General features: G+C 42.0%; 1 protein-coding gene across 3 annotated transcripts in view; it reads right to left on the bottom strand.

The window, feature by feature from the left end:
* CXADR (CXADR cell adhesion molecule) overlaps positions 1-13,766 on the bottom strand; it is a 50,892-nt gene that overhangs the window by 9,818 nt on the left and 27,308 nt on the right. For all 3 annotated transcript variants that reach the window (XM_082460522.1, XM_082460520.1, XM_082460521.1), the window contains exons 2-3: positions 11,072-11,238; positions 5,386-5,590 (exon numbers count right to left, since the gene is read on the bottom strand). In XM_082460522.1, the coding sequence (XP_082316648.1) occupies positions 5,386-5,590; positions 11,072-11,238 (372 nt within the window). The remainder of the gene's footprint in view (positions 1-5,385; positions 5,591-11,071; positions 11,239-13,766) is intronic.

Genomic DNA, 13,766 nt, shown 5'->3' with positions numbered 1-13,766 from the left:
GGAGAGCAACATTCCCCATAAACCCTGTACCTGGCTCTATTTGCATCTCTCCTCCCAGTCTGATAAATGGCAGGACTGCTTTTCTTCTGTTTTTCTGATTTTCATTCTTTCAAGTCCTGGGTGGGCTTTTATTCTTTCACTACTAAGAATAAATGTGAATGGGTTTTACAGTTTGGCACTACGTGAACAGTTTGAACAAAACTGCTTGTAAATACTGGTATGTTTTCCTTTTTCATATCAGGTAAGTAAATGTTTAACTCTATAAGAAAGTGTCAAACTGTTTTCCAAATCTGGCTGACAGGGTCTGTCATACGCAGTGGGGCATCTTTACCTAAGGTTGTCAATCATGATCTCACTTCACACATTTCCTGGTAATTCTTAAATTTAATTGGATTTCTCCCCTTGGTTACTACTTACACTTTTTAGTAAGGATCAACAGATGCATTTAACTGCGCTGTTGACTTTCCTAAGCAAATCTCTTTCTTTTTCAGATTGACCAGTTGCCCTGGACATTACATCAACTGGACTTTTGAATCAGTTTTGCGCATTATTTCATCCTCTGAGTCTTCAACAAAATGAGCCTTGTTCTCCATTTCTTCAAACTACCAATAAATCCTTTATTACACAAACTAGCAGTAAGTGAGATACTGAAGCAATGCTTTGGACATCAAACTTCTATTGGTAGTACAGCGTTCTAACCCTAACACCTCTTCTTTTCTACTGAAAAATGTCCCCTCCCCAAACATATCCAGTAACAGGCAGTTGTTTAAAGTGGCTGCTCAGGAAATCAGGGTCCCACTGAGTTTGAGATTTCAACATACTCTATGCACAGCAGAACGAGATTTGTACCAGCACTGGTTCCGAGCGGTGCTTAGGAGCGGCTGCCTGCTTTCCGTTGGGTGGAGAAAGCGCAAGTCTTTTACATGCCAGCCCCACCATTATAAAGCCGGGAAGATGAACTCCTAATCCACGGCACTTAGCTGAATTGAAAGAAAGAGGAAACCACAAAAGGAACAAAAATAAAGTCTTACCCACTAATGTTTCTTTGGTCTGGGGCTCCAGGATATCTAGCTATTGTCCTCAGAACATCTGCCACCATGATCACTAGCAGAGCGAATAAAAAGTCCTTCTCAGTTAACGGTACGTGGCCGTCAACTGGTATTCGGTCAGTGTCCCACCGATTTAGCAATGCTGTGCTCCGTCTGTGTATTACATCATCATCCCTCCATGCTAGCGGCTGACTGCCTCAGTCTATAGGAAACACTCTAAATCTCTATTTGGGACAGAATATGCTTGGATCATCATGTCATCCATCCAGGAATATTTTTGCTTAGTTCAAAATACCTTGACTCCTGGCAAAATCCATGCATAGATGCTAAAAATCAATGGGCAAAAGTTTGAGGAGAAACAAGATATTTGCATAGTCTTAAAGTGGCTCCCCCACTGGGATTTTTTTTTTAACATCTTTATTGGAGTATAATTGCTTTACAATGGTGTGTTAGTTTCTGTGGTATAACAAAGTGAATCAGCTGTATGTATACGTATATCCTCATATCCCCTCCCTCTTGCGTCTCCCTCCCACCCTCCCTATCCCAAACCTCTAGGTGGTCACAAAGCACTGAGCTGATCTCCCTGTGCTGTGCGGCTGCTTCCCACTAGCTATTTTACATCTGGTAGTGTATATATGCCCATGTTACTCTCTCACTTCATCCCAGCTTACCCTTCCCCCTCCCCATGTCCTCAAGTCCATTCTCTATGTCTGTGTCTTTATTCCTGTCCTGTCCCTAGGTTCGTCCTTAGGTTCATCAGAACCATTTCTTTTTTTTTAGATTCCATATATATGTGTTAGCATACGGTATTTGTTTTTCTCTTTCTGACTTACTTCACTCTGTATGACAGACTCTAGGTCCATCAACCTCATACAAATAACTCAATTTCGTTTCTTTTTATGGCTGAGTAATATTCCACTGTATATATGTGCCACATCTTCTTTATCCATTCATCTGCTGATGGACACTTAGGTTGCTTCCATGTCCTGGCTATTGTAAATAGAGCTGCAATGAACCTTGTGGTACATGACTCTTTTTGAATTATGGTTTTCTCAGGGTATATGCCCAGTAGTGGGATTGCTGGGTCATATGGTGGTTCTATTTTTAGTTTTTTAAGGAACCTCCATACTGTTCTCCATAGTGGTTATATCAATTTACATTCCCACCAACATGGGATTATTTTTTAATCCCAGAGGGAAAAGTAGTAATTTTATAGCGGAGAAACCTATCAGGTAAAACTGAAACCAAGTGATCATGGTTAACAATAAGACAGGACATCATGTGCCCCCTGACATTAACTGGAGACTACAGATGTCAACGCAGCAGGGATCTTAGATTTGACCCCAGCACAAAAAGGCATTAACAGGAAGCTGTGAAATTCAAATTAGGCCTGTAGTTTAGTTAATATTATTGTCCCAACATTAATCTCTTGCTTTTGGTAGTTGTACTATGATTTTATAAAATGTTAACATTAGGAAAAATTAGGTTATGGGTATACTCTCAGGAACTTTCTGGTATTTTTGCAACTTTTCTGTAAAACTAAAATTATTTCAGAATAAAAAGTTGAAAAAAAATCCCAGTGTCGACTGAGTCCCCACACATCCTGTTGTCACGTGTTCTTGTGACGTGGGTGCCGTCTGAGCGTACCATATATACACATGAAGGAAAGTTAACTGTGCGTGCTCTCCTCTGCAGAACAACCCAGTCTATTTATACCAAAAGGTCTCAATAATAGGCTTTTTCAGAGTTCTCAGGGAAGGTGATGGTAATGTGCGGCCACCATATTAACCCTCTGTCAATTCCCTTTGTTATCATCACCCCTGTGCAGTTTCTTTCCTGAGTTGCATCCACATATATGTCTGGTGTATCTGAAAGAGCAGGGTGGGCCCCAGCCATGGAGCGAGGGATAGCAACATACCACCCCTCACACCGAGGCAGCTAACGGTCCACACAGCGCCCGTGGCTCACCGAACGAGCTTTCATTACTCTGTGAACACCATGGTGGCATCTTCAGGTTTCCCACAAACGAATCAAAGTATCAGGCAGAGCCTCTGACGGTGAACCAAGCAAGAGGTCCACTGGACTGCCATTCAGTCTGGTCCCTAGAGGGCACTTTATTTAATCTTTCCTCCAGACTGTCTAAGCAGAATTTTCAGAAAAAAGCGAGCAAATTAGGCTTCTGTCCAGCTCTCACTTTCAAGAGAAACTTCTAATGTTTTCTCCCACAGTGCTCATGACTCACCTGGAAACACGGAAGAGATAAAGAAATTCTCCTCTGGCTCTGAGACAGCCTCCAGGTCAGAGGATTAGTCATCTCCACTTCCCTTCAGCAGCCACTGCCCCCACTCTCCCCTACCCCTCATTTTAATCCCTCTCTCCCTCCCTGATGTGACTTCAGGGTTTGCTTGGCCACGGTGATGCCCCACGGAGCTAACAAAAGGAGTTACTGTGTCAATGCTTCCCACAGATATAGGCTGAGGAATAAGATGTCAGGGGTGTGAGGTTTAATGTAAAAGGCCATCCCTCCTGCCCGACAGTCACGGCTGCTGCCTCAGTGTGCCCAGCCAGAGCCTGTTCCTAAGGGATCTCTCTCTCTCTCCCTCTCACACACACTCACACACACACACACTCACACACACAGTACCTGTGCACACCTCTTCTGGGAACATGTGCCAATCGCATTCCTCCCAGTGTACCTGTCCCCATCAGACAGGGATTTCACAATAAATAATTCTGATAAATATGTATAGTCTGCTTGGTACAGCATGAACTAGTAAAATTTTCATATATATCCTAACTCAGTGCTTCCTGGAGAGCAGTGCTTAAAGAAGATATACTCAGGGTTATAATTCCAGGTATGCCTGGGCTAAGAGTTCAGACAAATTATTAAACTTTACCTGCTTTCATATTTATAAAAAAAGAAAGGCAACTCCATGTTCGCTGAATGTAGACACAAAAGGCTAGAATTTCCAATGTTACCATAGTCCTTTTTCTGGTTCCTTGTTCAGGTTCACTCGCTTTCATACCACAGACATATTCTGAATGAGTTCCATTTAGCATGGAGTGCCCTTTACCAGGACCCCCTTGTGTGCTCCCCTCAGTGATGTTGCCAGAAGACTGCCTTACCAACCAAGACAACCCCTGGAGTTGCCATTGGGGTGCAAAGAAATCCGCATTCTTATCCCTAATCTCTACCTGCTCTGATATTCATTCTTTAGAAAAGAATGCTACTCAGGATGAGTCTGGAACCCAACGCGCTTAACCTCTCTGCTCAGTTTCTACAACAAAAGGAACAAAAGGTAGAAGTTGATGTGGGGGGGAGTTGCCCAGATTAGTTATTTCCAGGGGTATGGCAGGTGATTCCAGCAACCAGCATTTCCCACATAAAGTGGGTGCCCAAGTGTCCCCCAAACCTGACACCTTAGGTCGCAGGGGAATTTACTGTCACTGAATAGTGCTAGACAGTTGAGATTTTCTACATGGCAGCCATTGTAATTTTGGGTCAAGCCCACCACGATAAGATTTTAGAAGTATATTTATGAACAGTACCTTTCAGAGTTTCTCAATTTGCAGTGGTAAAGAGTGCTTGTGCATGACCACAGAATCTAGGGGAGGATAACAAACTCTGCGGCTTTGACTGTTTATAAAGCAGTTTATACACATCTCCTTCTTAACTACCCTGGAGAGCTGCATCTTAGTGGCCACCCGTCTAATCTCCTCACTTTAAGGATGAAAAACAGTGATGCTCACGGAGGTTAAAGGACTATCTAAGGTCTAAAGGCCTTACGCCAATGCAATATTCCAGCTACCATGTTCCGTCTCCTCCGTTCTAAATGCTCCAATTATTCATCATAGAAACCTCATTTATTCTTTGGGAAATGCAGTTCGAAAAAGCTTAAGGCACACGTCACAATTTTGAGCTGAATAAGACTGCAAAGAGATTTAACGATAATTATTTTTATGTTTTGAAAATGTAGGCTGAGGCCCAGGAAATGAAGAGGTTCTATTTAATTCTCAGGGCAAACCTGAGAACAATGGGAAAAGCCTGGATCCCCTAACTCCTGCTTTTGGGTTCTTCTCCCATATCACAGAACTCCTTCGTTTACTTTCAAATGCTTTCATGAACTTCACAAAGAAGTTGGTCGCTTATTTTTCCTATCCAAAAAAAAAAAAAAAAGGTAGCTTTATGTTTTATGCTATTAGAGGACATTAGAATTATGTCAAGTATTTAAAATTATTACTCTAAAAACCTAAGCTTTGTCTCACATAAATGCTGCCACTATAGTACTGTGACCACTCACCCTGTTAATAAGCAACATTGTTACAAATAACTTACCAAGAACTGTCAGCTGAATCTTCTTATTCCCAACACCGGGAGCTTTTTTCACTTTGCACTGGTATGTGCCAATATCTGACAACTGTAAATTTGTTACATTTATTGATGCATCACCAGATTTGAGATCAGTACTTGTAAAATGTACTCGTCCCTTGAGATCTTGATAGTAGTCATCATAAATTTTGTCTCCAGAATATAAAATAATCTAAAAGAAAGCCAAGATAAGACAAGGAAAAAACAAACAAGCAAGCAAACTCTCTGTCTCATTAAAGGAGCTCTGGATACACCATGGTACTGTAGGATGCAAAAAAAAAGAATAAGAACACAGTATCATGAGGAATCTACAGTTATTCAAATCACAGGTTAAGAAAAAGGAAAGAAACCACAATATGATCCTTAAGTATGGTCACACACTGTCATTGTAAATGGGGAAACCAAGACCGCCACATGATTAAGTAATGTAGCCCTCTATCAGAGAGCCATTCGGTGAGTGACCGCAAGAGCATGGATTGGCGAATTCTGATACACTCTATTTTCAGCTGCCTCAGAGGATGCAGTATGCCAATCAACTGTATAAAATCAGATACAAACCACCATTACTCCCCAAAAAGGGCTTATGATAATTTACCCGTGGAACTTAAAAACAAAAAAAGACAACATTTTTTGTCTTAATATACTAAGTTGGAGGCACCCGAAGGTTCCAGACTCTAAGAGATAAAATAATAAAATAAACCTGTTAAGGGCTTCCCTGGTGGTGCAGTGGTTGAGAATCTGCCTGCTAATGCAGGGGATGCGGGTTCGAGCCCTGGTCTGGGAAGATCCCACATGCCACGGAGCAACTAGGCCCATGAGCCACAACTACTGAGCCTGCGCGTCTGGAGCCTGTGCTCCGCAACAAGAGAGGCCACGATAGTGAGAGGCCCGCGCACCGCGATGAAGAGTGGCCCCCACTTGCCGCAACTAGAGAAAGCCCTCGCACAGAAACGAAGACTCAACATAGCAATCAATCAATAAATCTTTAAAAAAAATAAATAAATAAACCTGTTAAGATGTGTGTGCCCAGCCAGGTTAACAGGACCTTCCAATTAATCTGTGACTAAGAGCAAAGACCTTTCCTAATTCCACTAAGTTTTCTGAACCACTGTGAGGGGCTTTGATGGAAATAACTAAAGGCTAGATTTAGAGGGAAAATAAATTCTGCTAAACTTGACTTGGAAGAGAACTTATAACAGTCATCTCTAACTATCACTAAAATTAATTGAACACACTTTATAATTTTTCATTCGCTAGTAAAATCCTTCATTCTGGCCATCTGAGACCCAAGGGCCAAAGAGCAGTGGTACCGAAGTCAAATAATAATCAGAAAAGACAACTACAGTCTACATCCTGCAAATAATTTTTTATCTGACATGTTTATTATGAACAATAAGGTCAGAATCAGTGCCATCTGTAGGAATTTCTCCAGGGCACAGACTTGGGTTCTTCTATTATCACCTCCCCTACCATGCGGACCCCACCCCCAATTCACTAAAGATCTTTTGCTTGTATAAAGTGTCTGCATTGCAGACACACTCAATACCGGTTCACTAATAAAAGAAGCAGTTGAAGGGTCCACAGCTGACTTACTCTGTGAAACAAGCCATCACTTTGCTCCATCTTCTCCCCACACCCGCTTGACAACAACAACATGGAGAATTCCTCAAATGAGACAGTGTCTCTTTGTCTATATTACACTGTGGACTCTCCTGAGCCACAAAGGTCAGTCCCTCATTTTGCTACACACACACTTCAGCAGTCTTTCAAGGAGGGCCTGACAAATAAAATGTGTCTCCACTGTCAGTCATTTTTGTAAACTCACTTTATGTTTTCCCATGAAAACAGTCTTATAAACAGTAGTTAAGAAATGGGGAAGTAACATTTACCAGGCAATTTTGATTCCTCTTTACAACCCAGCAGCGATGGAGGCTCTATCCACATTTAACCTTTAACCTGAGGAAAGCAGCGGCTGTCACAGACCTGCTCTCCCAAAGCCACACAGCTGAGATGCAAACCAGGTCCATCTGGCCTGGCACTGTATACTGACTGACTTTATAAACATTTCTTTATGACTTACAGGCTTACGAAATGCTAATGCATACAGTATTTCAGAGAATTCGTACCACAATCCTGAGGCAGATGTACTTGTTCCTATTTTACACATGAGGAACAGAGGAGGTAGTACACATTAGTGCAGAGGATAATCAAGTGCGGGCTGGGGGGTGGCGGGTGGGGCAAGGTCAGAGAGACCGGGGTTCAGACCCCCAGCTGTGTCTATTGCCAGCTGCGTGACCCTGGGCATGTTCCTTCAAATCCCTGGGCCTCATTTCCCTCCTCCTCACGTGTATAATCATCCTCATTCCGGGATGCTGTTTTAAGGCTTAAATAAGTATATATAATTAAAGTATATAAAACACTGCCCAGCACACAGTAAGTGCACAGTTCATGGTAACTGTTTGCTGACTAAAGAGACCACACAGGGAATGAGGATGGAAATTTCTCCAGCCCAGTCCCCCACCGCACTGCCTGCTAGCTTAAGAATATTAAAATAAGGATTTAGCGAGCATTATAATGTAGCTGAAATTCTAGGTAAGCATCCTCTTCTGCATCAATCTCTCCCTAGCCCTTCTTTCTTTTGGTCTTTCCTTTACTGTGTTTTAGGTTAGAGACTAGGCTTCTAACCCAGAAATGGACACTTCAACCCAGTCCCTAGTTTCACACTTGTCTCACAAGTCCTGTAGGCAGCAAGGCTGGGCCTCCCACTCAGCACAGAAGTCCTTGGGTTCTCCTTACATGAATAGAAACGCAAGGCTACAGGGCACGCTGGACTTCTTGGTCTCGAGACGTATCTGGTCACAGGGCTTCACCCATGAGTCTTAAGCCAGAAGCATTTATGACCTGTGTTCTCCATTCAGGCATCTTAACCATGGAACCAGAGTCCTGGACTCTAAAGGGGGATGGGCACTGCACTGGCAAGGGAGTCCGGGGTGTGTAGGACCTCAGGTAGAAGCCTGCGCTCAGGGTGCTGGCACTGCCATGGAAAGAGAGAGGGGATGAAGAGCAAGATGGGAGGGGACACGGTATCTGGGCTGAGTACACAGGATGAGTCAGGCTCAATTTATTTTGCTTAGGGGGAGAGAAGGAAGTTCTAGTACCAGAATCAGGGCAGAGACAGATCGTTGGAGGGGGTGGCCCTAGACATCTACAACTTGGGAAAGCACCTTAATTTTTTTCTTCACAAATACATCATGGACAGACTGCTTGTATTTGCCAAAAATAGTTAATTACCTAACTGCACTGATTCAGCCATTAAACGGCTGGATAACCCCTTCTTTAATATGGACCATAAGTAAAAATTTCTCTTCCAAATATATTATATATATTATAATATTCCTTCAAATATTTGAACTTCTTTTTCTCTCCCTGGTTTAATATAATTTATTAACACTGATTTTTTTAAATTAAATATATCAGGCGAAGCTAATATGAAGCACTCTAAATTAGTGGAATACTCTGATACCATTAAAAGGCAAAGCGTGATATGTGTATTTGGAGATGAGGTTGAAATCGTGCCCCAAAGGGTTAACAGAAACTGGTGACTAACAGGAATTCTTGAGCTTGTCTTAGAGAACAGCACATAAGAGCACAGTTTGTTCAAAACCCCTCCACTTGTACCCTACCTCCACTGACCCAGCTCGCCTTAATTATTTTTTAACTCCTTAACCACCTTTATAGATAATGCTGATGTATGGGTCACATAGTGACTGGGGGGCTTAAGTTGTTTTCCAGGAACTGGGAGTTGGCTTCTGTCCAGTTCAAGCCGGCTAAGGTTGGTTGGGACCACCGACCCTAAAACTGAGTTTGGGCAGGTGTCCATTGAATGACCTTTTGACGTCAGAGGGCTGAAAACTCCACCCTCAATCATGCTAAGTGCCTCCATTTCTGAACATGAATCTCAAGAAAAAGCAGGTAACTAAGATATACCTGCACAGAACACTGATGACCTCACCTTTCCCTACCTCCAAACACCTTTCCCCATGCCTAAGACCACCCTGCTTCTTTATCTCATATATATGTCAAGCCCCTTGCCTTCAGGGAGGCAGGTCTGAGATTTGTTCTGTCTCCTCACTTGGCTGCCTTGTGAATAACTCTTTCTCAGCTGCAAACCTTGGCATCTCAGCTCTTGTCTTTCAGCATTTGTCTTGCTGCAAGTCAGGCAAAGGAACCTGGTTAAGTAACAAGGTTATTGGGCAATTCTTCTCCTTTGTGTTACTTTTGGCTTTTCAAGTTTTCTACATTAGGTTCTTATTAATTTGTAGTTAGAAAAAATTCTATAATAATACAGTCATCCCGGGGCTTCCCTGGTGGCGCAGTGGTTAAGAATCTGCCTGCCAAGGTAGGGGACACGGGTTCGAGCCCTGGTCCGGGAAGATCCCACATGCCGCGGAGCAACTAAGCCTGTGCTCCACAACTACTGAACCTGCGCTCTAGAGCCCGCGAGCCACAACTACTGAAGCCCGCGTGCCTAGAGCCCGTGCTCCACAACAAGAGAAGCCACTGCAATGAGAAGCCCGCGCGCCACAACGAAGAGTAACCCCTGCTTGCTGCAACTAGAGAAAGCCCGCGCGCAGCAACTAAGACCCAATGCAGCCAAAAATAAATAAATAAAACTGAAAACATTAAAAAAAAAAAAAAAACTAGATCTTAATTATTAAAAAAAATTAAAATAAAAAAAACAATAATACAGCCATCCCTCCGTACCCATGGTGGGGGTGGGGATGGGGGTGGTCCAGGACCTCCACCCTTTCCCCCTCCCCTCCTCAGATGCCAAAATCCACAGATGCTCAGGCCCCTCATACAAGATAGCATACTTATGAGATGATTTAAAGTATATGCACCCTCCCATATACTTTAACTCATCTCTAGATTCCCTACAATACCTAATACAATGTAAATGCTATGTAAATTGTTGCTGGCATGTGGGAAATTCAAGTTTTGCTTTCTGGAACTTTCTGGAATTTTTTTTCTCGAATATTTTCAATCCATGAATGGTTGAATCCACAGATGCGGAACCCACAGATACGAAGGGCCGACTGCTGTTTTGTTTTTTAAGGAATTCAATGTATAGGATATTTAACTTGCAAAAATACGGAAAGCAGACTGTAATAATACGTACCTTCATTACACTGTTAGACTTGATCCTTACACTGGTAATGGAATCCTTGTGTGAAATGTAAAAATTCAATTCTACCTAACCTTTCTCAAAGCCTAGTTTACCAGGCATCCCCTAACACATTATGCACATTCCTGCTGCACCGTCATACCTGCTCCACATACGCCTACCCTGCTCCCTGGCTCACATATACTTCACTTAAGTCCAGATTTTCAGAACGTTCACAAGTTCCTCTTCTTCCTTGCAGCCTTCTCTAAGAAGTCTGGTGGCCTTTTCTTCCCCTTGAAATTGGAGGTCACTTATTATCCACTTCACTCCATTACATACGTGTCCTCAATTTCCACAGCATCTGCCTGCCTCACCTACACCATAAGCTATGCCTTTCTTCGCAGCTCCCCAGGTCCCCCCACACGTTATCAGCACAGTGACAGACACCGAAGACCAGCTCCCGGCATCTGCCGAGTAAGCAGCACATACCACTTGATCCACCTTCTGATTATCAGCTGGTGATAGCAGCCACTCGATGTCCAGAGGTCCCTGGTCTTCTGGACCGAGGGTAAATTTGCACGGCAAATAGGCAGTTTCCCCTTTAGCCTTTTCAATCATCTGTTCAGGAGTAGTGATACTCAAACTTCTGGCGAAATCTAGAATATGAAACATGTATATCGACTGAGCATCTGCTCTCAGGCTGGCAGCACACTCAGCACACCTCGGCGGTTCAGAGGGAGCACGGGATGTGGGTGAAACAGGATTTTATTTGGGACCAGAGTAATGAAATTCCCACTCGGCGGTCCCCAGTTTTTAAGTTTGTGCTTCTGTAGAAATAGAATGACAAATATTAATATCCATCTTATTCAATACAATTTCCTTTCAGAACACTGGGAAGTTCCCAACATTATATGGAATACCAGCATTCTCATATGGATTATAAGAACCTAGTAAAGGATTTCTATTATCCAAGCAGATGTTTAAAACTGAACCTGGCTAGAGTCTCTGAAAGGTCAATTACGTCACACTAATTCAAGGCACATTAATTCACGCTTCCATGGTGCCAGGGACACACTTGGAACTCCCATCACTGGGGCACATGCTGATGAATTTTGACACGTTTTCTGCCAAGGCTTCTGTAATTCCAAATTTTTATTAAATTTGATTCTGTAACTTTTATTGAATGCTTAAAAATATTTCTAAGCAATAAATTTTGATGACAATTCAAAAAGAGAAGAAACTGTCAGTTTATATATTTTTAAATGTACCAAATAATTGACCTCAATATTATTTTTAAGACATTTCTTACTGTTTGTCCCTTCTTATTTCCCTTCTGAAAAAGTCAGACATATTTATTATATCATTTTTTAAAGGACATCATAAAATTCCATAACCTATTCTCAAATTTGTATTCTATGAAAATTCCACTTAGATCACACTAATGCTGGATGGCAATATTTGAAAACTCTATAAAAGCAAAAATAGATGTCCTGAGCCCCAAACAAAAATTCCAACATAGTTTCTTCCAACTGAGTTTGTGAGAGAGATGGCTAAGACCCACTGCAACCCCATAAGAATTGAAAAAAAAGTCTCCTCCTTGTGGCTAATGACTTACTGTAACAAAATCAGTATCTTTTACATGCATAAAAGATGGAAATTAACTACGAGCAAAATGATGCTATTTCTTACCAATAAGGGAAAAAATACCAAGTTTAATTCACACATAAAAATAGATCTGTTCACTACTTATGTCTTACAATAAAGATTACAGTTTGAGCAACCAACAACTTAATATAAAATGCAAATTTAGTCTGTAAATGAACTATCACACAAAACTTTTTTTTTCTTTTTTTACTATTTACACTATAAAAGTTTGAACCACACTAGTCTGTCACTGTATGTTTTTCTTGTGATAACCCAACATTTTCTTATGGGTAAAGTCAAATGTGTAACGTATGCAGATCTGAAGTTTCAAATGAATACACTGGTTTCCATTCAGCAGCTCTACAACGTGGGCCTCTACATCACCCAACCCTGACTTCCAGGGCTGGATGATGACCTGGAAGAGGCCCCAAGCACAAAGATTATGATACATGGGGCTTTCCTCTCTCCCGCACTTCCCATCCCCCTGCTCACACCATAAAAATAAACACAGAGCAAAATTAAAAGTAAATCCAAGTCCTAATTCTCCATAATGATGGTTTTGTTGCTGGTTTTCCAATGACACATTCCAACAGAACAAACCAAAATGAAGAATTATATTATTATCCATCACATGAACCTTTCCATTAGCTCTTAGAAGAGGCTTAATACACGCGGACTATCAGTTGTAATGAAATGTTAGTAAGGTTGTAGCCAATAGATTGAGAATGAAAGAAAAGTCAGGTTACATTCAAGACCATTTATATTCAGGCACCATCCTTGGCTTTTATCACATTTAAGTGCACTCATCAAACAGCAAATTAAAATTGGACACAGACTTTCTGCAGGCCCTCCCCTAAATCAGAGGTGGCCTTGTTTTGGCCAATAGAAAGTAGCCTGAGTACTGCTAAGCCAGTCCCAAGGCTAGGCTTCAAGAGGCGTTGCTGCTGCACATAGAGAGAACTGAGGTGTCAGACACCAACAGCTATAAGCACCCAACCTGCAGCTGCCCTAAAACACCAGCCCAGTCCACACCAGCTGCCTGCAGCTCCAGGAGTGACCCTAGACAGGATCATGAGCTAATACACGATTGTTCTTTTAAAGCCTCTAAAGTTTGGGTTGGTCTGTTAAACGGCAAAGATTGATATGCCATCCAAAACCACTGATTCAGCCCAAATGGACCACTTACCATCCCCCCAGAAGTTCATACTACTCCAATCTCCATTTCATGTGCACATTTCTATTTTAGATGGTATGATTTGATAGGTATCTGTATAATCGCAACTATTTCTCCTGATTGATATTCAATCCTCTGAATAAATACTTTCTATCATTTCTAATAAACTCAGTTCCATTCCTACCTCATTCACTCAGGCACTGTGCTACCTCTCCAGCCTACAATGATTTTTCCTTCCGTCTTCCTAGTAACGCTCACAGTACTTTACTTTCTGCTATCCGTTATCACCCGTTTGGCACTCAGCGTATACTATCTTCTTTCTTTTTTTTTTTTTCCTTTTATAAACTCAGGCTCCATGGTTTTTGT

The sequence above is a fragment of the Balaenoptera physalus genome, assembly GCF_965194825.1.
Source record: "Balaenoptera physalus genome assembly, chromosome: 4".
Taxonomy (NCBI): Eukaryota; Metazoa; Chordata; class Mammalia; order Artiodactyla; family Balaenopteridae; genus Balaenoptera; species Balaenoptera physalus.
The sequence above is the reverse complement of the archived record's forward strand: the minus strand, read 5'-3'. Positions and strand labels throughout refer to the sequence as shown.